At 38.3% G+C, this 25,485-nt stretch overlaps 1 protein-coding gene across 2 annotated transcripts; it reads right to left on the reverse strand.

Annotated features, from left to right (window-relative positions):
- Positions 1–230: 230 nt before the first annotated feature.
- On the reverse strand, positions 231–25,004 carry LOC101030093 (guanylate-binding protein 6-like). 2 transcript variants are annotated; one of them, XM_074381151.1, is made up of 12 exons: positions 24,862–25,004; positions 22,720–22,805; positions 20,837–21,052; positions 13,184–13,311; positions 8,059–8,168; positions 7,662–7,858; positions 5,088–5,333; positions 4,032–4,312; positions 3,117–3,329; positions 1,955–2,057; positions 1,418–1,611; positions 231–487 (listed from the first exon to the last, which is right to left on the reverse strand). In XM_074381151.1, exons 3-12 carry the CDS (start codon positions 21,024–21,026, stop codon positions 251–253), a joined length of 1,899 nt encoding a protein of 632 aa, XP_074237252.1. In that variant the 5' UTR covers positions 21,027–21,052; positions 22,720–22,805; positions 24,862–25,004; the 3' UTR covers positions 231–250. The 2 variants fall into 2 exon arrangements, with proteins under 2 accessions (XP_074237252.1, XP_010329418.1); XM_010331116.3 differs by lacking the exon at positions 22,720–22,805.
- Between the last annotated feature and the right edge of the window lie 481 nt (positions 25,005–25,485).

Genomic DNA, 25,485 nt, shown 5'->3' on the forward strand with positions numbered 1-25,485 from the left:
CATACTTCCCAATATTTTACCATTAAAAGCAATGCCTTAGTGGACCCACTATTTGTAAATGGTTTTGCAAATTTATATTTCCTAAAAGTGAACATGGTTATTCAGTGTGCATGCATCCCTTCTATCTCATGTGGGCCAGGCACTAATATCCTTCAGTAAGTACTTTTTATATTTAAAATGTTGCTGAATAAAAATGGAAAACATACAGACCAAAAATATGTCAAAGTATGTATCCACAATCTACAATATTTTATTTAGAATTCTTTTTAAATAGTGAACTTATGCCTTTGACAATCTGATCAAGTAATTTACCATCCTCAGAAAATACTGAAGAAACTATTGCATTGCCAAGTCTATCCAAGGCTTGTACAATCCAGGGTCTATTACCACTTTTTGTAGTATCAATCTTATTTTTTAATTGATTTATCTCTGCATTCATCTCCTCAGATTTCTTCTTAAATCCTTCTTCAAGCAAATCCTTTTGGGCCTAAAAACATGCAAGGAGCAAAGTAAAATTTTTAAAATCCCTATTCTTTTAGGAATTGCATTTTGTATTTAAAAATTTTGTTGAACAGTCTTAATTTTACTCCTAAAAACTATTTCTCAACTATCAGAGGAGAATTTGGACCTAGACATTGTGAGGAAGCATAGTTTACAACTTTATTAATACCTATCTACTATTATGATTTTGTTAAGGTCCTAACCCAGGTATGAGGACAAATGCTATATATTCCTGCCCTAAGAATGCCATTTGAGAGGTAATCATTGGTCTGATTGCATAAATTCACAGTCTTACTTGGGTGGCATGGTCACCCATATCAAAAATAACAGGAATTTATAAGCTGATCTAAAATCTCTTATGAGGGAACGTTCAGATGGACAATGCAAGAATTTCCCCTACACTGTGTGCTAACATGAGCAAGTTATCTATACAGGAAAACAACTGCAGCATGTTTAGAGATTGTTCCTTCTTTGTCTATATAAGTCTGGAAATTTCAGAGTTGTATATCAGAATGGATCTACCTCAGGGTGTTTGAGGGGTAGTAGAGCTGATAATTTGTGTTACTGATAAAGCAAACCCGTTCCTGCTCATATCGAATACACGTGAGTGGATTATCTGTTTAACTAGGCCTCCTGAGATTATTTTTAAAATCTCCCAAAATGGCAACTTGAACTCTATTTATATTCTCCAAGGACTTGTAGGGGCCATAGTCAACCTGCATTCTTCAGGATCTAAGTATAGAGCAGAAATCAAAGACATCTTAAAAAAATTTAAAAGGATTCAGGGCTTTTAATAACTCCCAAGCAGCAAATGGTGATGCGCCTCCTTCCACAACGCGGCTGTAACCTTCACCAGCCCTTCCTGAGGTACCTGGGCAAGGACTATCTGGCCTGCTGAGGGCATGGACAGACTTACCTGCAGTTTATGCTCCAACATCATATTCTGCTCTCTCAGTATGTTTTCTCTTTCCTTCTCCAGCTTCTCTTTCAGTTGGGCTATGTTTTCCTTAAGAGTCTTCTCTTGAGCCTCCATCTGTTGCTGCTGCTCTTGTAATTTCTGTTTTAAAAGCTCCTGTTCCTTCTCAGCTGCCTCCTTCTTGGCCCGCTCCACTACCCCATGAAGGTTTCAGAAAGAGAAGAAAATAATAGATGAAGACTCATCTCTACCCTTCTGAGCTCAGAGATCAAACCAACTTTGAAAGTAGTGGGGACAGGAAATCACAGAATTCACTCGGGTTCACATTATCAAGAACACATGTCAGAATGTGACGGGAAAGGCCCTGCCTGGCTGGCTGATGTACAACCATAACCACAGCTACCCTGGAAGATTAAGCAGAGTGTGTGTTCCACAGAAGAAGAAACTCCTTGTTTTGGGAAAGTCTTCTTGCTGGATCTGTCAGAAAGCATTGCAGGAATCTACTTATCTTGCTATAAGCTGAGACCTGCCCCATACCTGCTGCTTCCTTTTCCCGATCAGTAAGGGCTTTATCTGCCTGCAGGATGGATTTCTCTATTGCCGCCTGAGACTGCAAAAATATCTGGAAGACCTCTCTTGCCTGTGGAACAAAGAAAAAGTCGAAAACTTAGATTTCTTTAAAAGACTAAGTTCTTGAAAATCTAGGTTCTGAAGATTAATGTTACATAAACAAGTATGTCCATATAATTTTTTCTTTATGTTTCAAATTCTACAGTGGCTCCCTATAAAGTATGCAAGCTCCTTAGTGTGACCAGAGGCCCTCCTCATCTGCTTCCTGTCTCCCTCCAGTTCCTCTTCCAGTGCTACCTCCCTGTAGCTGTTCTTGGTTACAGCCACTCATAACTAGGTACAGTTCTACAATCCCACAATCTTTAATGCTTTTATATATTTGCCTTCCAGTGTGAAATGCTGCTGATATGTGCTGTTACTTTTTCCTGTTACTTGCTAACTGGAACTTTAGGCAAGTTATTTAATTGTCTTTGGGCACTAAGTTCCAACCTATAAAATTTCCAAATTAACGATGCTTTTAAAGTCATTTGGAAGATTACATTAAAATGTCTAAGAAAATAGTTTAACAGTATGCCTGAGGTTACAACCGTTGAATATAAGTTAACTGTATTATTACTAATACTATGCTTATTACCACCACCTATGCATTCCATTTTCACAGGTCCATAAGCGTTATTGCTCTCTATGCAATTGTCTATTTCTTTCAACAGATGAATATGTTAATGGTATTATTACTACTATTATGTTTATTACAACCACGTATGTATCCCATTTTCATAGGTCTATAAGTGTTATTACTGTGTATGCAATTGTCTATTTCACTCTCTTATTTTGATCAGATTGGAGCACAAACACTCTAATTTAACCTTGTAAATAGCCAGCCCTTTCCACACGAATAATTTTTGTTCTATCTCTCCCAGATTTCTAAGAATGTTATTCTTTCTTTGGGAATAAACATTTCTTTTATATATATATAATGGGAACAAACATTTCTATTCTAGTAAATGATAAAGAGTGGACATCAAAAACTAAGATGTTACGCTATCCCACTGCTCTCTCATTATGGCTAGTGCTGAAGCCTCCATTTACTCCATCGTATAAGCTTCCCCATGCTTTCCGTATTCCTCACCTTTACTCCTTTCCTGGGCACTTGCCAATAGTCCTGTTCAATCTTTTCCTTTTTGTCCATGTAGAGCTTGTACCCTCCAGGAACAGAGAAACTTCCTGCTGAAATACTTTCCATTAGGGCCTTTGAGAGCTCATTGAGTTTAGCCTGGCAGTACTGAAGAGATGACTCTTCATTCTGCTTCAAGAAATCTTCCTTCTTACTCACTATGATTTTCTGCAAGGGAAATGTAGAGATGTCACCAGGAAAAATAAAAAGAGGAAAAAAAATTTCTACAAAATCCTGTAGAGATGGCAATCTAACTGAAGTCTATATGAGAAAAACATTCTAGTGGAGTAGATGTGGACTGAATCAGAAAAACAAAACTTGAAATATTCACCACCATGAAAACTCTCTGTAAGTTTATGGGTTCTTCTCAGTTTCTCATCTGTGACATGATGGGATTGAATTCTACAATCTCTGCTTTTTTACAGCTGTAGCATCTTGTGCTCCTTGTCATTAGTAATACAATGATATAATAAGGAGAACTATAATTTGAACAACGCCCTAGAATGAGGGTCTGGTAAGATAAGTGTTGGTTCCTGGGAAAAGTAGACTGTGTTTAGAAAAAGTGCATCACTCAGAGGTGACTTGTGGGTCACCTCTAGGGCAGCTCTAGAATCCTTAGAAGTGTTCACTTAAGGAGGATCTTAGGAGTTTGTCCTGATTTTACCTCAGTTATCAGAAATTTTTTTGATAAGTGCCCAAGTCTTGAGGAGATAAAAGAGGGATATGTAGTCTTTTGAAACTCTATTCTTCATGAGAATCCAAGGTAAGTTATTTCTCAGTAAGAGATGAGCCTTGAGATCAATAAAGGCAACTAGAAGTGACATTCTTCAAAGGGAAAGATCATGAACAGCCATAACTGAGACAAATTACCACGAGCATCTTCTGGAATTCCTGGTTTTCATCCTTGAAGGAGTGCTCCATGAAGATTGCAATGGCTTCCCTCTCACAGGCCGTGTGCACGTCCAGCAGCTCCTGGAGCGTGTCTGTGGGGAACCTTACTCGCTGGGCCATCTGCTGGCTGTAATGGTCAGCTGCCCTCTGCACAGCTGCTGAGTTCTCCCGCTGGGCCAGAGTTGTCACTGCATTCTCCAGACAAGGCACTGCTCCGCTGTTGATGGTGTCTACATAGGTCACCACCAAAATCCCTAGCCCTGAATAAACCAGGAAATTCAGAGGATAAATATGGAGTTGAAGCTCAATGGGATCCAAGACTCTGACATTACATTTCTAAGCATGCACGCACACACACACACACACACACGTGCACATGTCCTACCTCTTACCCCATACACATACACACACACTCCTACCTGCTTCTGCTATTATCACTTTCAGTTTCTTATTGGTTTTTCATTATTATAGTTCTTCAGACCACAGTGCTAAAAAATTTAAATATCTACTTTCATCTAACATACTAGAGGACATAGGAAATATAATTTCTCATTTAGAAAATATAAGGAAGATTTTTACACAGGTAAATAATAAGGCAGGGTAAATCTTATTATATTTATTACTAATTCTGAAGCTACCAATGGATTTTCATGGACATATGGACTAATATTTATTCCCAGACTTTTTTAAACTTCCAAAATATCTTTTGTATTCTCTTTTCAAAGAATACTAAACACACAGGACTTCCCCAAAGAAAAAAAGGATATATCTGTTTTATACCCAGTTAGTTATTTTCTTATCAGTGGAGGAATATTTTAGATATGTGGAATCCACAGATATCAGTAACAAAATTTACAATGTCAGAGAGGGGTTTGTAAATTACAATAAGTCAGATAAAATATATATGTTTCTTCACGAAATATGAATACCTGTATACACATAGTCCTATATAGAATCTAACAAAAATGCTGAAAAACACGTTATGCAACATATTCAACACATTAGGCCCTACTAAAATGTAAAAAGGAGACTCACGATTCCCAGTGATCGTGATTCCCTCTTTGAGGGTCTTGGTCCTTGCATGCATGAAGATGTAAGAACAGAAAATGTTTGCTTGCGCCTGGAATTTAGGATCCAGTTGCTTTTCTGACACCTTCTCAATATTGGCTAGAAGGTCTTTATCATTTGTTGGCCGGTCAAAGACAAAACACTTCCGTCTTGGAAAGAAATGCCTGATGCATTCTCTGGGCAAATTGGACATTTGGACTCTGGGATTCCTACCTTAGGGATAAGAAAAACAGAGAATATAGTGAAAACAGTCTTGGTATAAGAGACCTAAAGATGTTTTTTACAGAGTTTGTTGTATCTTTATAGTCTTCTACATTTATAGAACTCCTTTAACATAAATGTTCAATACTTCTTTGCACATCAAACTTGTAACATTGCTATGACTTTGGTAAGAAAATTCGGAAGACTTCAAATTATACTGCTTTGGTTACAAGGCTACAGTAAGCAAAACACCGTGGTACTAGTACAAAAATAGACACAGTGGCCAACAAAATAGGTGAGAAAACCCAGAAATAAAGCCACACAATTACAACTATCTGATCTTTGGCAAAGTCTGCCACAAGCAAGCAATGAGGAAAGGAATCCCCTGTTCAACAAATGGTGCTGGGATAAATGGCTAGCCATATGCAGAAAAGTGAAACTGGATCCCTATCTTATACCATATCCAAAAATTAAGTCAAGATATATTAAAGGCTTAAATGTACAACCTAAAACTATAGCAATCCTTAAATACCATTTCGGAAATTCTGGACATAGGCCCTACAAAGATTTTACAATGAAGATGATCAAGAGGAATTGCAACAAAAACAAAAATTGACAAATGGAATGTAATTAAACTAAAGAGCTTCTGCAGAGCAAAAGAACTACCACAGAGTAAACTGACAAGTCACAGAATGGAAGATAATATTTGTAAAGTATACATCTGCCAAAGATCTAATATCCAGAATTTATAAGGATCTTAAATGAATTAACAAGCAAAAAATGAAGAATCCCATTTAAAAGTGGGCAAAGGACATAAACAGACACTTTACCAAAAAAGACATACATGCACCCCACAAGCATACAAAAAAAAAATGCTGAACATCACTTATCATTAGAAAAATGCAGATCAAAACCACAATGAGATACCATCTCACACCAGTCTGAATAGCTATTCATAAGAAGTTAAAAACAAAAAACAAACAAACAAAAAAAAAACGTTGCTGGCAAGGTTGCACTGAAAAGGGAATACTTATACACTGCTGGTAAGAATGTAAATTATTTAAGCCACTGTGGAAAGCAAGTTGGCAATTTTTCAAAGAACTTAAAACAGAACTAACATTTGACCAAGCAATCCCATTATTGGGTGTATAAACTAAGGAACAGAAATCATTCCACTGTAAAGACACATGCACGTGTAGGTCCATAGCAGCACTATTCACAATAGCAAACACATGAAATCCACCTAAATGTCCATCAATAGTGGACCGGATAAAGGAAATTTGGTACATATACACCATGTAATACTACATAGCCATAAAAAATGAATGAAATCATGTCCTTCACTTCAACATAGATGAAGCTGGAGGCAATTCTTCTCAGAGAATTAATAAAGAAACAGAAAACCAAACACAGCATGTTCTCACTTATAAAGTGTGAGGTAAACATTGAGTGTACCTGGTCACAAAGAGAGGAACAAAAGACACTGGGGACAATGTGAGGGTGGAGGGTAGGAGAAGGGTAAGGATTGAAAAACTACCTATCAGGTTCTCTGCTCATTACTTGTGTGATGAAATAATCTATACACCATACTCCACAACATGCAATTTACTCAGGTAATAACTTGTACATATAGTCTCTGAATATAAAATACAATTGGTAAAAGAAAAAAAAGAGAGAGAGAGAAGAGTCTGAGACCTAATCTCTGTCTGTCTGTCTGTCTCTCTCTCTCTCTCTCTCTTGCTCCCTCTCTTGTCATGTGACATTCCTGGAACCGTTTCTCCTTCCACCATGTGTAAAAGCTTCCTGAGGTCCTGACCAGAAGCAGATGCTGGTGCCATGCTTGTACAGCCTGCAGAACTGTAAGTCAAATGAACATCTTTGCTTTAAAAACACCTAGTCTCAGGTATTCCTTTACAGCATTGTAAAACGAACTAACATACACATACATGTTTATTTGCAGGCATTTCATTGTAATTTCATGGCTAACAATCATTCAGTCAATTGTTTTCTTATACACAGAAAAGCAGAGGGCAAAATAAGGATGACAAGTAACTGTTCCTTAGAAAGTCTTAGCACCCACTGTGGAACATTTATAATTTGAATGCTAAAGAACAAATTATATAAAGAACACATTTGTCTTGAATAATTTCTCTCTACTTTAGGCTCTACTTTTCTTAACTAAACTCATCTCTAGTCCCAAGAGCTTTTCAACATACCTCTCACTGCCCACATTTACAGACCTCAATCTAAAACACAAAGGCAACCCTAGAGATGACTAACAGTGTTTAGCAGAGCCCATACCCAACTGGACCACCCACAAACCAGATCAAGTGCTGATACCTTGAATCAGCTTTAAGGCATTCTCCAGGTACTGATCTGCTGTGATAGGGCAACCATTCAACTTTAGTTCCAGGGTGAAATCCCGTACAGTCCAAATAAAGTCCGGAAAGAAACTCACAAACTCTGTGGAATCTTCTGCTTCATCTGAACTTGGGGATGACTTCGACTTAATTAGTTCTGTGAGCTCTGTCACATAACTAGGACTTGGTTAAGGAAAAGAAACCCCCTGTCCACAATTGCCACATTTCCTTTATAAAAATGTTATAAACACTTTCTTTTCTTCTGTACCTCCTATGATGCACCAATGGTAACTAAATGAAAGGAAAGGAGGAAATGACTTGATCTTTATTCCCATAAAGTCAAACAAAACATGGTGGTTCATTTCCTGGAAGGATACTGCAGCTGCTCCAGGGCCTGGTGATTGATGGTGCTCATGCTGTTATACACAAAAGTGCTGCACAGGAGAATGGCCAGAGCAAAAATCCAGGAGTCATTCTTAGGGTCACCCTAAAAAGCACATTAAAGGACTTAGGAGTACAGTCTTTAGAAATTCATGGAGACATTTAGTTTATGAGTCTGTCTTTTATGATTTCAGCTAACGTACATGCTGTACAAATAAGATAGACATAAATGCAAATAATAGCTTTGATAATTACAATATGTATTCTCATCACAATTTCTTTATATGTAAAAGGGTTCTAATAATTAAAGAGTTTTCTTTTTCCTCAATTGCATGAAATTGTACGTACAGAAAAATGAGTACTGCATCTGCTTCTAACTTGGGTATTCACGATGGGTATCAGCACTTCTTCAGGCTACACATATTTGTGGGCTATGAGCCATACAAAATATACCACAGTAGACATAGCTGGGATTCTAATTATATCTAATTAAATTCAACAAATATTTATAGGCACTGCAAACGTTTCCTACTGTTCCTATGTTTAGAAAAACAAATTTAATAATCACACTTGTTACTCTCAAGATGGCTGTTTCAAAGCAATGACAAACATTCAAAACAATAAATTCAATAAAAATAACAATATTTATAAAAAGATTACATCTTAGTAATGTATATGAGTGGAATATATAGCTATAATATTAAATTTAAAAATATGTCTATCAAGGAAGATTAGTGCAATTAAAGTTGGAAAAAGTGTGTGTGATATTATGAAAGTTTCCTGGAAGTCATGAGCTGATTATGAATTGGTAGAATGTGGATTTGAAGAAATGAAAGTGATTCTGCATGTAGAAAGACTCAGAGAAACAAAACTAGAAATTATAGACTGCAGGGGTCTTTGCAATAAGCATAGAGTTTGAGCAAAGGATAAGTACTCAAGATTGGATAGTGAGCTCAGGTACAGAGTTGATGAAGGGCAGGGCAAGGTTAACTTGTTTATATAAATTATAGTGTTCTAAATTATAGAATAATCCAGAAGTTATTTCTACTCCAAACGGTGTATATAGCTGGTTCCTAGAGCAAATGTAAAAACTGCGATGTAGAAATTTTTACATGGTTCCAGAAGATTCTATGGGAGTCTAGAGGTAGAAAATACTATTCATTTCCTTTTTCTTCCAAACCCTAATTTTTAAAAAGTAATCAGAATTCTTCTTGGATGTGGAACTCAAGACAAACAATAAACTATTTAGACAGAAGTATATCACTGATATATGGCTTTACAGTAATTATAAAAATTACAATGATATATTATTTATTTATTTGTTTGTTTATAGAAATAGGGCTTCACTATGTTGCCCAAGTTAGTCTTGAACTTCTGGCCTCAAGTGATCTCCCTGCCTCAAATTCCCAAAGTGCTAGGACTACAGGCATAAACCACCATGTCCAGGCCCCAGTGACATTCTTCTTTTTTTTTTTTTTTACCTTTTTTTCTTTATTGCATTTTAGGTTTTGGGGTACATGTGAAGAACATGCAAGATTGTTGCATAGGTACACATATATGACATTCTTTAAGAAATATAAAAGGGCCGGGCACGGTGGCTCATGTCTGTAATCCCAGCACTTTGGGAGGCCGAGGCAGGTGGGTCACAAGGTCAAAAGATCGAGACCATCCTGGTCAACATGGTGAAACCCCGTCTCTATTAAAAATACAAAAAATTAGCTGGGCATGGTGGTGCATGCCTGTAATCCCAGCTACTCAGGAGGCTGAGGCAGGAGAATTGCCTGAACCCAGGAGGCGGAGGTTGTGGTGAGCCAAAATTGCGCCATTGCACTCCAGCCTGGGTAACAAGAGCAAAACTCTGTCTCAAAAAAAAAAAAAAAAAAAAAAAAAAAAAATATATATATATATATATATATATATATATATATATATACACACACACACACACATACATATAAAGCAATTCTAAAATTAACATGGAACCATAAAATACCCCGAGTAATCAAAGCAATCTTGAAAAAGGTATCACACTTCCTGATTTCAAAACATGTTGCAAAGCTACAGTTACCAAAATAGTATGGTGCTTGGATAAAAACAGGTATACAGACCAATGGAGAACCCAGAAATAAACCTCTGCATTAATAGTCAGTTCACCTTTGATAAGGGTACCAAGGACACAGAATGGGAAAAGACTGTCTCTTCAACAAATGGTACTGGGAACACTGGGTATCTACATGCATGCAGAAGAGTGAAATTTGATCCTATTGCACATCATATATAAAAACAACTGAAAATGGATTAGCGACTTGAATGTAAAACCAGAAACTGGATCCAGAAATCCCAATACTGTGTATCTATCCAAGGAAAATGAAATGAGGATGTTGAGACATCTACACTTCTGTATTTATTGCAGTGTTACTCACAATAGCTAAGGCATGGAGTCAACTTAAGTTTCCATCAACACATGAATGAATTTTTTTAAATGTGGCATCTAAACATAACAAAATGATTTAGTCTTTAAAAAGAAGGAAAGCCTATCATTTGCAATAACTTGGATGAACTTGGAGGACATTAAGCTAAGTGAAATAAGCCAGATACTGAAAGACAAATACTACATGACCTCACTTATATGTGGAATCTGAAAAACTGAGCTCATAGTAGTAGAAAGTTGAATGGTTGTTACCAGGGAATAGTGGGGAGAGGAAAGAGAAGGCTGGGAGATGCTGGTCAAATATATAAAATTTTAGTTAGATAGTAGTTGGGGAAAAGATATAAAACCATAAAACTACCAAGAAAATATAGAGAAAAAGCTTCTTGGCATTGGTTTGGGGAATGATGTTTTTGGATATGACATCAAAAGCACAGGGAAAAAAAGCAAAATTTAGGGAAGCAGGACTTCATCAAACTAAAAAGTTTCAGCACAGCAAAGGAAAATCATCAATTTAGTGAAAATGCTAACTACAGAATGGGAGGAAAATATTTGTAAACAATAAATTTGATAAAGGGTTAATAGCCAAACTATATAAAGAACTCATGCCAACTCAATAACAAAAAATAAATAATCTCATTGAAAATTAGCAAAGACCTGAATATACATTTCTTAGCAAAAAACCTACAAATGAAAAGCAGATATGTAAAAAGATGCACAAATCATGAATCAGAGAGTAGAACAGTGTGATTGCCAGGGCCTGGAGGTGGAAGAAATGTAGAGATGTTGGTTAAAGAGCACAAAAATTCAGTTATGCAAGGTAAACTCTTGAGATCTACTGTATAGCAGAGTGACTATAATTAACAATATTATACTAATTTTGCTAAGAGTATATATCTTAAGTGTTCTCACCCTCACCTCCAAAAAAAAAGAGAATGGAAAAAACAAAAACCGTACCTATGTGAGGTGTTGACTATATTATTGGCTTAATTTTGGTGATCATTTCACAACGTATACACATATTAAAACATCAAGCTGCACACATTAAATATATACAATTTTACTTGTCAATTTTACCTCACTAAAGCTGAAAAATAAACAGAACTCCTGTTTGGACACAAACAAAGACTAGAGAAATTTAGAAACTATTTTCAAATAAGTTTCAAACTAAGAAAAGTTACAAATTGTTCATTTTATATATTAATAGAAAGCTAAATACCAAATATTCATCTTAAAATGTTTGCTGTGGGGAAAACACATACTTTCATAGAACTAGTACAGTTGGAATTGTCTCAAAGCCTTCCAGAATGCTATGTGGGTAGTTGATTAGTTTCACCATATAAAATATATAAACCTAACTCTCTTAATTTTGACCCTCAAATGCATCCTTCCTCATCACCTGGGATTGGGTCAATACTTCTCCTCTTTCCTATCAAGGCATTCTTACAAGCAACTGCACATGGTGAAAGCTGTGATGTGCTGCCTGAATCACAGGTGTCAGCTCCCTTAATGGGAAAGCCTTACAGGTGAGACTTCCAATGAGTAATCAGCATGAGGGATGAAGGTCTGACACCTTTGTTCCAAAACAGGAAAACTCAAAGAAGCCATTCCAGCTACAGACCTCCTTGTGGAATTGACAGAGGGCAGGGATTGCATTGCAGTTCAAACTCCTCCGTCTCGAAAACTTGCTTCTTTCCCAGTCACACAACATCAAATTTGAGTGCATGTATCTGGTCTCCTCTATGATACTGAGGGCCTTTACTTTCTTTACCAATATCTATGCTACTTAGCCCAGCAGCCTGGAACTGAGCTGCTTAACAAGTTTTTATCAAATTGAATCAAATCATTCACCACAGTGCCAAGAAATAAAAGAATGTTTTACCTAATATACTGAGGCAGAAATTAAAGAAAATAAAATCATATAAAGGAGAGAGATAGGCTCTCTGTGTTGGATTAGAGACAGTCAACTGCCTCAGGCTCTGGGAGGAACCTTGATAAAGTATCTTAGAAGCCAGAGCTCAAGAGAATGTGCTCTGAGAACTTTCCCAACACTCCCTCACTGTCTGGAGGAAAACATAAATTTTCTCCCTAATCCTTGCCCTTGTAATATGAGTAAACCTAAGAATTTATAGATATCTGTTTCCCATGTATTGTTTGACTGTTTTGTATCTAAATAACACAGTGAAGGCCATGAGAAATGTCCAAACAGGATAGAGCTGCAAACATCAAAGAAGGAGGTTAGTGCAGAGCCCTGCAGGACTGGTCTGCACCAGCCTGGATTTGAGATAAGGCCACCGGGCCCACATACCAAGAGTCCTGAGTAAGCCTGTCCCTGAATTGACTGCTTTTTTTCTTGCTTCTGTAAACTGGCTTCTTTTTGCGCCCTGAGATGCATAAAAAGCCCTCACTTAGTTTATCCAGGGCTCAGTCCTTTGGATGTGAATCCACTGAGCTGTTGTACACCTTAAATAAATCCTCCTGTAACCTCATCCAGTTTCCTGATTTCCCGCAACAATACCATGATATCTAATCTTATAGAAAAGTCTATTTAAACAGGCCAAAGTTTGCCTCACTCACTATAGTTGGACTTCTAGATTTCAGAAATAGATCACAGCAGTTAAACTACAAGGTTCATGAAGAGTTCAGGAGAAAATCCAGAAAGAAAAGAATGTGTCTGTGACTATTTGCCTTACCTTTTCCACATCACCCAGACCCTCCGTGTCCAGAAGGACCAGGGTGTGGTTTCGCTTGAAGGGGTGGGGCACACACCACATCCAGATGCCCTTGGTTTCAGACTGCACCGTGGATCCCAAAGGGAAGCCTGCAGGGAAGAGGAGGAAGCTAAGCACAGAGACAGCAGAGCAGCTAAGTAGCCCTGGGGCCACAGCGTCAGACTGGTGGATTGTAACTATCCCAGCATACAAAATGGTACTTCCTGTATTTCCTAGAGAATGGCTCTTTCTGTGAGTCATCTATTTCATAAAGCAAGAGACATTAAATGGGATAATGATGCCAAGCAAGGGCTCAAAATGGAGATGAAGAATCCATGAATCAGACAAAATTGAGGTCACTGAAAGCAAAAACATCTTAAAAAGTGGTGAGGTATGGATATGGTTTGGAAGCGGATTCAAGATGGCCAAATAGGAACAGCTCTGGAGTGCAGTTCCCAGTGAGAACAACACAGAGGATGAGTGAACACTGCCTTTCCAAATGAGTTATTACTGCCCACAGACCAGGAGATTCCTGGGCTGAAAAGTGACACGAGTTTTCAGCACAGCTGTTTCAGCCAGCACAGCAGGTCTCCACACAAAAACTCACACAAATCTGGGCGGCCGTTTCAACTGGCACCTGGAACACCTGAGAAACATAGCTGCCCATTCAACTGAAAAACAGGGAGCCAAGTGATCTGGCTTGATGTGTCCCACCCCAACAAAGACCAGCAATCTGAATCACTCTGGACTGAGAGCTTCACAGCAAGTGCAGCTGGACCCGGGACGTTCCAGCTCTGTTAGGGGAAGGGCATCTGCCATTACCAAGGCAGTCTGCCATTACCAACACAGTCCACCATTACTGAGGCAGTTCTAACTATACCTCTATAAACAAAACCACAAGGAAGTTCACACAGCAGCTGGGCAGAGCCCACGACAGCTCAGCAACACCTCTGCGGGCAGCCTGTGACTAGGGTACCTCCTTGCTAGGCAGGGCAGTTCTGAAAAAAGGCAGCAGCATTTCAGGAACTTATAAATAAAACCCCACCTTCCCAGGATGGAGCACCTGGGGAAAAAGGCGGTTATGAGTTCTGCTGCCACAGACTTAAATGTACCTGCCGAGCAGCTCTGAACAGAACATTGGAGCTCACAGCTCAGCACTTGAGCTCTCATAAGGAACAGACTGACTCCTCAAGCAGCTCCCCAACCACCGTATATCCAGAGTCAACTCATAAAGGAGAGCTCAGGCTGACATCTGGTGGGTATCCTTTTGGGATGAAGATAACTAAAAAAGAAACTGGTAGCAACCCTTACTGTTCTGCAGCTGCAGCAGGTGACCCCCAGGCCAGCAGGGTCTAGAGTGGACTGCCAGCAGTCCTACAGCAGAGGGTCTGACTGCTAGAAGGAAAACTAAAAAACAGAAAGAAAGAACTTCATCATCAACAACAAGGACATCCACTCAGGGACCCCATCTGAAAGTCAAGAACTACAAAGACCACAGGTATATAAATCCACAAAGATGGGAAGAAACCAGTGCAAAAGGGATGAAAACACCCAAAACCAGAATGCCTCTCCTCCTCCAAGGGATCACAACTCATCACCAGCAAAGGAACAAAGCTGGATGGAGAATGAGTCTGATGAATTGACAGAAACAGGCTTCAGAAGGTGAACAAACTTCTAACAAATTTCTCTGACATAAAAGAACATGTTCTTCCCCAATGTTAAGAAACTAAGACTCTTGAAAAGGGGTTTGATGAAATGCTAATGAGAATAAACAGCTTAGAAAGGAATATAAATGAATTGATGTAGCTGAAAAACACAACATGAGAACTCTGCGAAGCACACACAAGTTTCAATAGCCGAATTGACCAAGCAGAAGAAAGGGTATCAGAGATTGAAGATCAACTCAATAAAATAAAATATGAAAGCAAGAATAGAGAAAAAAGAGTGAAAGGAAATGAACAAAGTCTCCAGGAAACATGTGATTATGTGAAAAGACCTAATCTATGTTTGATAGCTGTACCTGAATGTGATGGAGAGAATGAATCCAAGCTGGAAAACATTCTTCAGGATATCAAGGAGAATTTCCCCAACCTAGCAAGGCGGGCCAATATTCAAGTCTAGGAAATACAGAGAACCCCATGTGATGGAGAGAATGAATCCAAGCTGGAAAACACACGTCAGGACATTATCCAGGAGAAATTCCCCAAACTAGCAAGGCAGGCCAATATTCAAGTCCAGGAAATACAGAGAACTCCACAAAGATATTCCTCAAGAAGAGCAACCCCAAGGCACATACTCATCAGATTCACCAGGTTTGAAATGAAGGAAAAAGTGCTAAGGGGAGCCAGAGAGAAAGGTCAGGTTACCGACAAAGGGAAGCCCATCATACTCACAGCAGATCTCTTGGCAGTAACCCTACAAGCCAGAAGTGAGTGGGGGCCAATATTCAACATCCTTAAAGAAAAGAACTTTCAACCTAGAATTTCATATCCAGCCAAACTAACCTTCATACAAACAAGCAATTGCTAAGAGATTCGTCACCACCAGGCCTGCCTTACAAGAGCTCCTGAAAGAAACACTAAACATGGAAAGGAATAACCAGTACCAGTCACTCCAAAAATGTACCAAATGATAAAAAGCATCAACACAATGGAGAAACTGGGTCAACAAATTGGCAAAACAACCAGCTAGCATCAGAACGGCAGGATCAAATTCACACATAACAATATTAACCTTAAATGTAAATGGGCTAAATGTCCCAATCCAAAGACACAGACCGGCAATTGGATCAAAAGTAAAAACCCATCAGTGTGCTGTATCCAGGAAACCCATTCCATGTGAAAGGATACATATAGGCTCAAAATAAAGGGATGGAGGAAGATTTACCAAACAAAAGGAGAGCAAATGCTGGGCACGGTGGCTCATGCCTGTAATCCCAGCACTTTGGGAGGCCGAGGTGGGTGGATCACAAGGTCAAGAGATTGAGACCATCTTGGCCAATATGGTGAAACCCCGTCTCTACTAAAAATACAAAAAATTAGCTGGGCATGGTGGCACGTGCCTGTAATCCCAGCTACTCAGGAGGCTGAAGCAGGAGAATTGCCTGAACCCAGGAGGCGGAGGTTGCGGTGAGCCAAGATCGCGCCATTCCACTCCAGCCTGGGTAACAAGAGCGAAACTTGGTCTCAAAAAAAAAAAAAAAAAAAAAAAAAAAAAAAAAAAAAGCAGGAGTTGCAATCCTAGTCTCTGATAAAATAGACTTTAAACCAACAAAGATCAAAAGAGACAGTGAAGGGCACTACATAATGGTAAAAGGATCAATGCAACAAGAAGAGCTAACTATCCTAAATATATACGCATCCAATACCAGAGCACCCAGATACATAAAGCAAGTTCTTAACGACCTACAAAGAAACTTAGACTCCCACATAATAATAATGGGAGACTTTAACACTCCACTGTCAATATTAGCAATGAGACAGAAATTTAACAAAGATATCCAGGATTCGAACTCAGATCTGGACCAAGCAACCTAATACACATGTACAGAACCATCCACCCCAAATTCACAGAATATACATTCTTCTCAGCACCACATCATATCTATTCTAAAACTGACCACATAATTGGAAGTAAATCACTCCTCAGCAAATGCAAAATAACAGAAATCATAACAAACAGTCTCTCAGACCACAGTGCAATCAAATTAGAACTTGGGATTAAGAAACTAACTCAGAACCACACAACTTCATGGAAACTGAACAACTGGCTCTTGAATGTTGACTGGATAAACAATGAAATAAAGGCAGAAATAAAGATGTTCTTTGAAACCAATGAGAATGAAGACACAATGTACCAGAATCTTTGGGAGACATTTAAAGCAGTGACTAGAGGGAAATTTATAGCAATAAATGCCCATATGAGAATCAAGGAAAGATCTAAAATCAACACCCTATTGTCAAAATTGAAAGAGCTGGAGGAGCAAGATCGAAAAAACTCAAAAGCCAGCCTAAGACAAGAAATAACTAAGATCAGAGCAGAACTGAAGGCGATAGAGACACAAAAAAGCCTTCAAAAAAATCAATAAATCCAGGAGCTGGTTTTTCGAAAAGATCAACAAAATAGACAGGCCACTAGCCAGATTAATAAAAAAAAAAAAGAGAGGAGAAGAATCAAATAGATGCATTAAAAATGATAAAGGGGATCACCACCGATTCCACAGATATACAAACTGCCATCAGAGATTACTACAAACAACTCTATGCACATGAACCACTAAACCTGGAAGAAATGTATAAATTCCTGGAAACTTGCACCTTCCCAAGCCTAAACCAGGAAGAAGTCAAAACCCTGAATAACCAATAACAAGGGCTGAAGTTGAGGCAGCAATTAATAGTCAACCAACCAAAAAAAGCCCAGGTCCAGATGGGTTCACAGACGAATTCTACCAGACATGCAAAGAGGAGCTGGTACCACTCCTGCTGAAACTATTCCAAACAATCCAAAAAGTGGGAATCCTTCCCAAATCATTTTATGAGACCAACATCATCCTGATACCAAAATCTGGCAGAGACTCAACAAAAAAGAAAACTTCAGGCCAATATCCATGATGAAAATAAATGCAAAAATCTTGAATAAAATACTGGCAAACCGATTGCAACAGGACATCAAAAAGAGTATCCATCATGATCAAGTAGGCTTCACCAGGGGATGCAAGGCTGGTTCAACATACACAAGTCTATAAATGTAATCCACCACATAAACAGAACCAAAGAAAAAAACTACATCATTATCTCAATAGATGCGGAGAAGGCCTTCAACAAAATTCAACAGCTCTTTATGCTAAAAACTCTCAATAAACTAGGTATCAACAGAATGTATCTCAAATTAATAAAAGCTATTCACGACAAACCCACAGCCAATGTCATACTGAATGGGCAAAAACTGGAAGCTTTCCCTTTGAAATCTGGCACTAGACAAGGATGCCCTTTCTCACCACTCCTATTCAATATAGTACTGGAAGTTCTGGCCAGAGCAATCAGGCAAGAAAAAGAAATAAAGGGTATTCAATTAAAAAAAGGAGGGAGTCAAATTGCCTCTATTTGCAGATGGCATGATTGTACATTTACAAGACCCTATCATCTCAGCCCAAAATCTCCTTAAACTGATAAGCAACTTCAGCAAAGTCTCATGATACAAAATCAATGTGCAGAAATAGCAAGTATTCCTACATAGCAATAACAGACAAACAGAGAACCAAATCAAGAGTGAACTCCCATTCACAACTGCTACAAAGAGAATAAAATACCTAGGAATACAACTAACAAAGGACATGAAGGACCTCTTCAAGGAGAACTCCAAACCACTGCTCAAGGAAATAAGAGAGGACAGAAACAGATGGAAAAACAGTTCATGCTCATGGTTACGAAGACTGAATTTTGTGAAAATGGCCATACTGCCCAAAGTAATTTATATATTCAATGCTATCCCCATCAAGCTACCTATGACCCTCTTCACCGAACTGGAAAAAACCACCTTAAATTTCATATGGAACCAAAAGAGAGCCCACATAGCCAAGACAATTCTAAGCCAAAGGAACAAAGCTGGAGGTATCACACTACCTGACTTCAAACTATACTACGAGGTAACAGTAATCAAAACAGCATGGTACTGGTACCAAAACAAAGATATAGACCAAGGGAACAGAACAGAGGCCTCAGAGGCAATGCCACACATCTACAACCATCTGATCTTTGACAAACCTGACAAAAACAAGCAATGGGGAAAGGAGTGCCTGTTTAATAAATGGTGTTGGGATAACTGGCTAACCATGTGCAGAAAGCTGAAGCTGGACCCTTTCCTTACACCTTACACTAAAATTAACTCCAGATAGATTAAAGACTTAAACATAAGACCTAACACCATAAAAACCCTAGAAGAAAACCTAGGCAAAACCATTCAGGACATAGGCATAGGCAAGGACTTCATGACTAAAACACCAAAAGCAATGGCAGCAAAAGGCAAAATAGACAAATTGAATCTCATAAAACTCCAGATCTTCTGTACAGCAAAAGAAACAATTGTTAGAGTGAACCGGCAACCAACAGAATGGGAAAAAATGTTTGCAATCTATTCATCGGACAAAGGGCTAATATCCAGAATCTACAAAGAACTAAAACAGATTTACAAGAAAAAAAAATGAACAAACCCATTCAAAAGTGGGAAAGGACATGTACAGACACTTTTCAAAAGAAGACATTTATGAGGCCAACAAACAATGAAAACATGCTCATCATCACTGGTCATTAGAGAAATGCAAATCAAAACCACATTGAGATACCATCTCATGCCAGTTAGAATGATGATCATTAAAAAATCTGGAGACAACAGATGCTGCAAAGGATGTAGAGAAATAGGAACACTTTTACAATGCTGGTGGGATTATAAATTAGTTCAACCATTGTGGAAGACAGTGTGGCAATTCCTCAAGGACCTAGAAATAGAAATTTCATTTGACCCAGCAATCTCATTACTGGGTATATATCCAAAGGATAAGAAATCATTCTATTATAAAGACACATGCACACATACGTTCACTACAGCACTGCTTACAATAGCAAAGACCTGGAACCAACCCAAATCCCCATCGATGATAGACTGGATAAGAAAAATGTGGCACATATACACCATGGAATACTATGCAGCCATAAAAAACAATGAGTTTGTGTCCTTTGTAGAGACATAGATGAATCTGGAAACCATCATTCTCAGCAAACTGACACAAGAACAGAAAAGCTAACACTACATGTTCTCACTCATAGGCAGGTGTTGAACAATGAGAACTCATGGACACAGGGAGGGGAGCATGACACTCTGGGGTCTGTTTTAGAGGGGGAATAGGGGATGGACAGAGGAAAGTAATGAGGTTGGGGAGGGATAACAGGAGGTGAAATGCCAGATATAGGTGAGGTGGGGGATGGAGACAGCAAACCACATTGCCATGTATGCACCTATGCAACAATCCTGCATGTTTTGCACATGTACCTCGGAACCTAAAGTGCAAAAAAAAAAAAAAAAAAAAAAAAAAGCAGTTGGGTTCAAAGTCAGAGAGGAGTGAGTTGAAGAAAGACGCGAGAAGGAAAACACTCAAAAAAGGAGATTGAGAGAATGTTTTTGCACTGAGAAGTGATTAAAGACAAAAATTAAACACACACACACACACACACACACACACACACACACACACACACACACAAACAGGAGTTGCTGGCCACAATGGGATATGAAATTCAGGAAGGGTTTGGTTTTTAAGATGACACAGGTTCAAACATCTTTGTATGTTGATGGGAACATTACATAAAGAAAGCAAATGTTATAAGAAAAAGGCAACACAATTACAGGAGCCCAGGACTTGATTACACAAGACATGGTAGGATTCTGAGTACTAGTAGAGGATATTTTCCTTAAAGTAAAGAATATGGGGACAGGTTACAGTAAGGTAGTGACTTGGCGGTGAGAATTAGAATGAGAAGTTTCGTTTATTGAAAGGAATTGGGTTTCCCCTTTACATGCCTAGGTTAGAGCATTAAAATGCTGGAATCAAGCAATTGACCTGTGTCCCAGGATACCACTCACCATGATTCTGTCCTGCCAAACGATTCATCAAGTAGGATTTGCCTGTACGGTACAGTCCAACAATGGCCACCACCACCACTGGCTGAGAAATCTGGTCAAGAATCTGTATAGCTTGCTGGTTCACTGACAGCTGTTCATTGTTGTTTTCCACCAGGCAAATGGGAGCCAACATGTTGGGTCCAGATTCCATGGCAACTGCCAACCTAGAAGAGCCTCCTAACAGAAATAAGGTTACATTCTCTGCCTCAGTTATCCAAGCACCCATAAATTTAGGATTGATGAGACTTTTGCGTTTCTATGAGACAACATGTAACCTAGCAGTAGTGAACTACAAAAGGCTTCCTCCATCATTCCCCCAAATCCGTAATGGTGTTAGTGATGAAGCATAGTATCTTATCATCTCCATCATTTTTCTTCAATAGTAAAAATAAAATTCAAGAAATTGTTATCATAATAGGGGGCTGACAGTATTCCAAGACCTGTGATACCTGCCTTAAATATCTGATCTCACTGACGCTTATAAGAACCTGCAAGTTAGAGATTATAGTACCCATATATATGTAAATGAGATAAATCAGTCTCACAAAGGCTGAGTGCATAAATCATAGAGCCAGGATTACAAATCTAGACAATTGCGCAAAATGGCACACTATGAAGTTCTAAGTCCTTCTCTCTTAGGAGACATTTAAAAATGGAAAAACTGGCTAAAATTATCTTATAGAAGCTCTAGAAAATAGTCAAAGGTCTACAGCAACCAAGCAAACATCCAGTAGAAAAAAAATAAGGCACATTCAAAATGGTAAGAGATTCCATAGTGTTTTGCTTGTCCTTTCCCTACCCATTTGCCTCAAAAACATGGTCTTGGTCTGGAGGAGGTGGCAGTTCAGTTTCCACTTCCCTTCCCTGAATTGGAGGGAGTAGAACAGACTTTATTTATGACCCGATATTCTGACCAGGGGCTATCTTTTCTGGTATATGTTCTGCCTAACTTGGATTTCCAGTATCAATGATTTCTTGTGTGTGATATCAAAACCACAGAAAACTGAAAAAAATAGATACACCACACTTAATCAAAAGTAAAAACTTTTGTGCATCAAGGAGCACAGTCAACATAGTAAAAAGGAAATCCACAGAATGGGAGAAAATATTTGCAAATCACATATCTGAGAGACTACATAAAGAACTCCTACAACTCAACAGTGACAAAGTTTCAATTGAAAATGCCCTGGGATGAATATTTCTCCAAAGAGGACCTATAAATGACCATAATATGCATCTGAAAACATGTGCAACATCAGTTATCACTGGGGAAATGTAAAGCAAAACTACAGTGAGGTAGTACTCCACACCCACCCATTAAGATAACTATTATTTTCAAAAAATAAATAAAGCAGAAAACAAGTATTAGCTGGGATGTGGAAAAACTGGGACCTTTGTGTATTGCTAGTAGAAATATGAATGATACTGCCACTGTGAATAAAAGTATGGTGGTTCCTAAAAAAAAGAAACATAGAATTAACATCAAAATATTTCATTTCTGTGTATATACACCAAAAAAAAAAAAAAACAAAAAAAAAAACTGAAAGCAGGGACTCAAACACCGATGTTTATGGAAGCATTATAATAGCCAAAAGATGAAACAACCCTTATGTCCATCAAGAGATGGTATCAACAAAATGTAGTAAATACCTACAATGGAATATTATTCAATCATGAAAGTGTCTGAAATTATGACACATGCTACAACACAGACCAATCTTGAAGACATTATGCCAAGTGAAATAAGCCAGACACAAAAGAACAAATGTTAAATGATTCCACTTGTATGACGTACTAGAATAGTCAAATACATTGAGATGGAAAGTAGAAGCATAATTACTTACCATGGGCTGAGGGAAGAGGGAAGGAAGAATCATTGTTTAAAGGTAAAGAGGTTCAGTTTATAATATTGGATAGATTCTGGAGATGGCTGCACAACAATGCAAACATATTAGTGTCACTGAAGTATACTCTTAAAATTGTTAAAATAATAAATTTCATTATGCATATTTCACCACAAAACAAAAATGTAAATATGAAAGCTTTGATAAACTGACAAAGACAGTGGTTATCCTACAAGTTCTTTGATAAGTAACCTGCAGTAGTAACTTTTTAATGATGATCATACACTAAAACATGTTCTTTATCAATGTGACTTTATGTGCTCATTTTTTATCTACAGGTTTAGAAAAGTGATGGAAATTGGAGGGAGAAGGGGAAGAATCCATGTGGGATGAGAAAATTTTAGAGAATACAGCCTATCTTTTTCAAAAGGGAAGTAGGAGAATGTCTAGAATCTAAAGAATTAAAGTACAGGCTTAAAGACTTAGCCTAGAAGGGTCAGGTTCTCGGCGAGAGTTACTCCCACAAATGAGAATTTTTAAAAAATTAGAACAACAATACATATAACACTGCATATTATATAGAGATAAATTAGAGATATATCAAGAGAGAGATTTATCTCTCTAGACTACATATAGATAAGTTAGATTTCCTTTTGAGAGATAATGTCACTGTCACTGTTGGGTGAATCAAGGTGAAAGGCATATGGGATTTTATTGTAATTTTTTTTTAAGGTGAAGTTTAATTCCATAAATTTAGTATTGAAAGTACAATTGTTCTATGGATCTCCTGGTGTACCTTTTATTGTCATAAAATTAAAATTGTTTTCTATGATATTTATTTTTTTATAATCAGAATATGTAAACATAATATTGTCTTCAAATGTCTCAAATACTCACTTTTGTATTTATATGTCAAATTTCAAGATGCATCTGATGCCATAAAAAATACCAGTTCTATCATTCACTACGTATGTGGCCTCAACCAAGGCCTATCACTTAGCTGAGCCTGTTAATTAAAGGGGTCTGTGAGTTAAATTATACATCCAACCCGGAGGGTGTTTCGATAATAAAATGAGACATTACAAGCTTATATCTTAACATGGCATGCAGCACAAAATAGCATTTCAGGAAAAGTTGAGTTAGATGGAGGTTAAGCTATATAATAATAATTGGTCCATTAGATTATATAGCTCAACAAAATATGCAAACTGTAAATTACTAAGAAACAAAAACTACAAATAAATTTTTCACCAGAGTGAAACAGTAAAGGTCAAGCACACTGTTGCTGTACAACCTGCTCTTGTCTGATTCTTCACGGAGGGGAGTGAGGAAAACGGAGATCAAGCCCGAGGCCCTGACTTCTACAAGGAAATGCATCGGAATGTGATGTGTGATGTGTTCGTCACGTTGCAGTGACTGCAACTGTACAGTCCCTTCTTGGAAGTGAACAATAAAGGAAGCTGTAGGAAGATGTGGCTGTAAACAACTTTATATAAACCAGCTCTATGATTTCTTAGCTGTGAGGAAACCAGAGAACTTTTAAATTCTATTAAATGAAATACAGCTGTTCAATTCTATTCAGGACTGGTTTTCAAACTCTGACATACGTTAAGAATCACCTGAAGGGATTGTTCGAACCCAGATTTCCAGGCCTAAGTATCTATCTGTTTAGCAAGAGCTACAAGTGACTCTGATTTTTCTATGATGAACAAACAGTACGCGTGCATGCGCGCACGCACACACACACACACACACACACACACACAAGCACATACACGAGTTTGGACTATGTAATTATTTTTAAGTAATAAAGACCAGCAATGTAGGGACTAAATTCTATTTCTACATAGTTATAGAGCTCTTACTCTGAACCTTTCCTAAGTGTGACCATTAGAAAGGTAGAAAAGAAAGAAAAGAAACTCTCCCTTCAGATTATAATTGCCTGGAAGCTCCTTGTTTTCTGCATTTCGGAGTCTGCCACAGGGCCCGATAGAGGTAGCCAGGCAGGCGCCCACCAGGGCTCTTTCCAGGCCATTCACTGCTGTCCTGAGTTGATGTTCAGGGAGCAGTACATCCAGGGCGATGCAGCGTGCCCGGATGCTTGAGTTGGACTAAGTTGCATGCAAAGGAAAGCAAACATACCTGCTCTACAGCACCACAGGTCCAAGTTTTCCGTTTTCAGTTGCCTTTCACAATCTCCTGGCACTCTTTCTTCCTTCTACTTTCTTTTGTGTCCCTCCTTTATAAAGGGGAAAAGGAGCTGAGGAAGCTAGTCATTTCCATAAATGGGATGGGGCAGTAAAACTGAAATTGAAAGTAAAAGCAATTCATGCAGCTGTTAGGAATCAGCAGAGGCCTGTCTCAATCATCTGACCTGAATTTGAAGATGGGTGTTGAGGGGCAGGGGTGAGAAGAGGTCAGAAAAAGCCACAGATGCTGCACACTCACACCTTTGCAAGCACCGTCCTGCCAGCTTTCTTTTGTCCTCCTCATTCTGGAAGGCTCCGTGGACTTTCCTGATACCTGTCCCAGTTAGCTCTCGTTTCCTTGGCACACAAGAAAAGTAGAAAACTCACATTAGAAATGTAAACAAAGCTTTAGGAACCAAGAATATTTTAAGCACTTTTTTCTTAGTGGGGATTCTTGGGTTCTTTTGTTAATGAATAGCTTTTGATATTTTAAATAAGTTCACACACACACACACACACTCACACAGGTATACTTCAAAGATATTGCAGATTTGGTTCCAGACATCTGCAATAAATT

Source organism: Saimiri boliviensis, chromosome 11, assembly GCF_048565385.1.
Source record: "Saimiri boliviensis isolate mSaiBol1 chromosome 11, mSaiBol1.pri, whole genome shotgun sequence".
Classification (NCBI taxonomy): domain Eukaryota; kingdom Metazoa; phylum Chordata; class Mammalia; order Primates; family Cebidae; genus Saimiri; species Saimiri boliviensis.

Coding starts and splice junctions, on each gene's coding strand:
- LOC101030093 (XM_010331116.3), bottom strand. CDS start 21,026: ATGGAATCTGGACCCAACATGTTGGCTCCCATTTGCCTGGTGGAAAAC. Junction 7,859..8,058: donor CAGGCCCTGGAGCAGCTGCA/GTATCCTTCCAG, acceptor ACCAAGTCCTAG/TTATGTGACAGAGCTCACAG. Junction 1,612..1,954: donor TCGGGAAAAGGAAGCAGCAG/GTATGGGGCAGG, acceptor TTCATGGGGTAG/TGGAGCGGGCCAAGAAGGAG.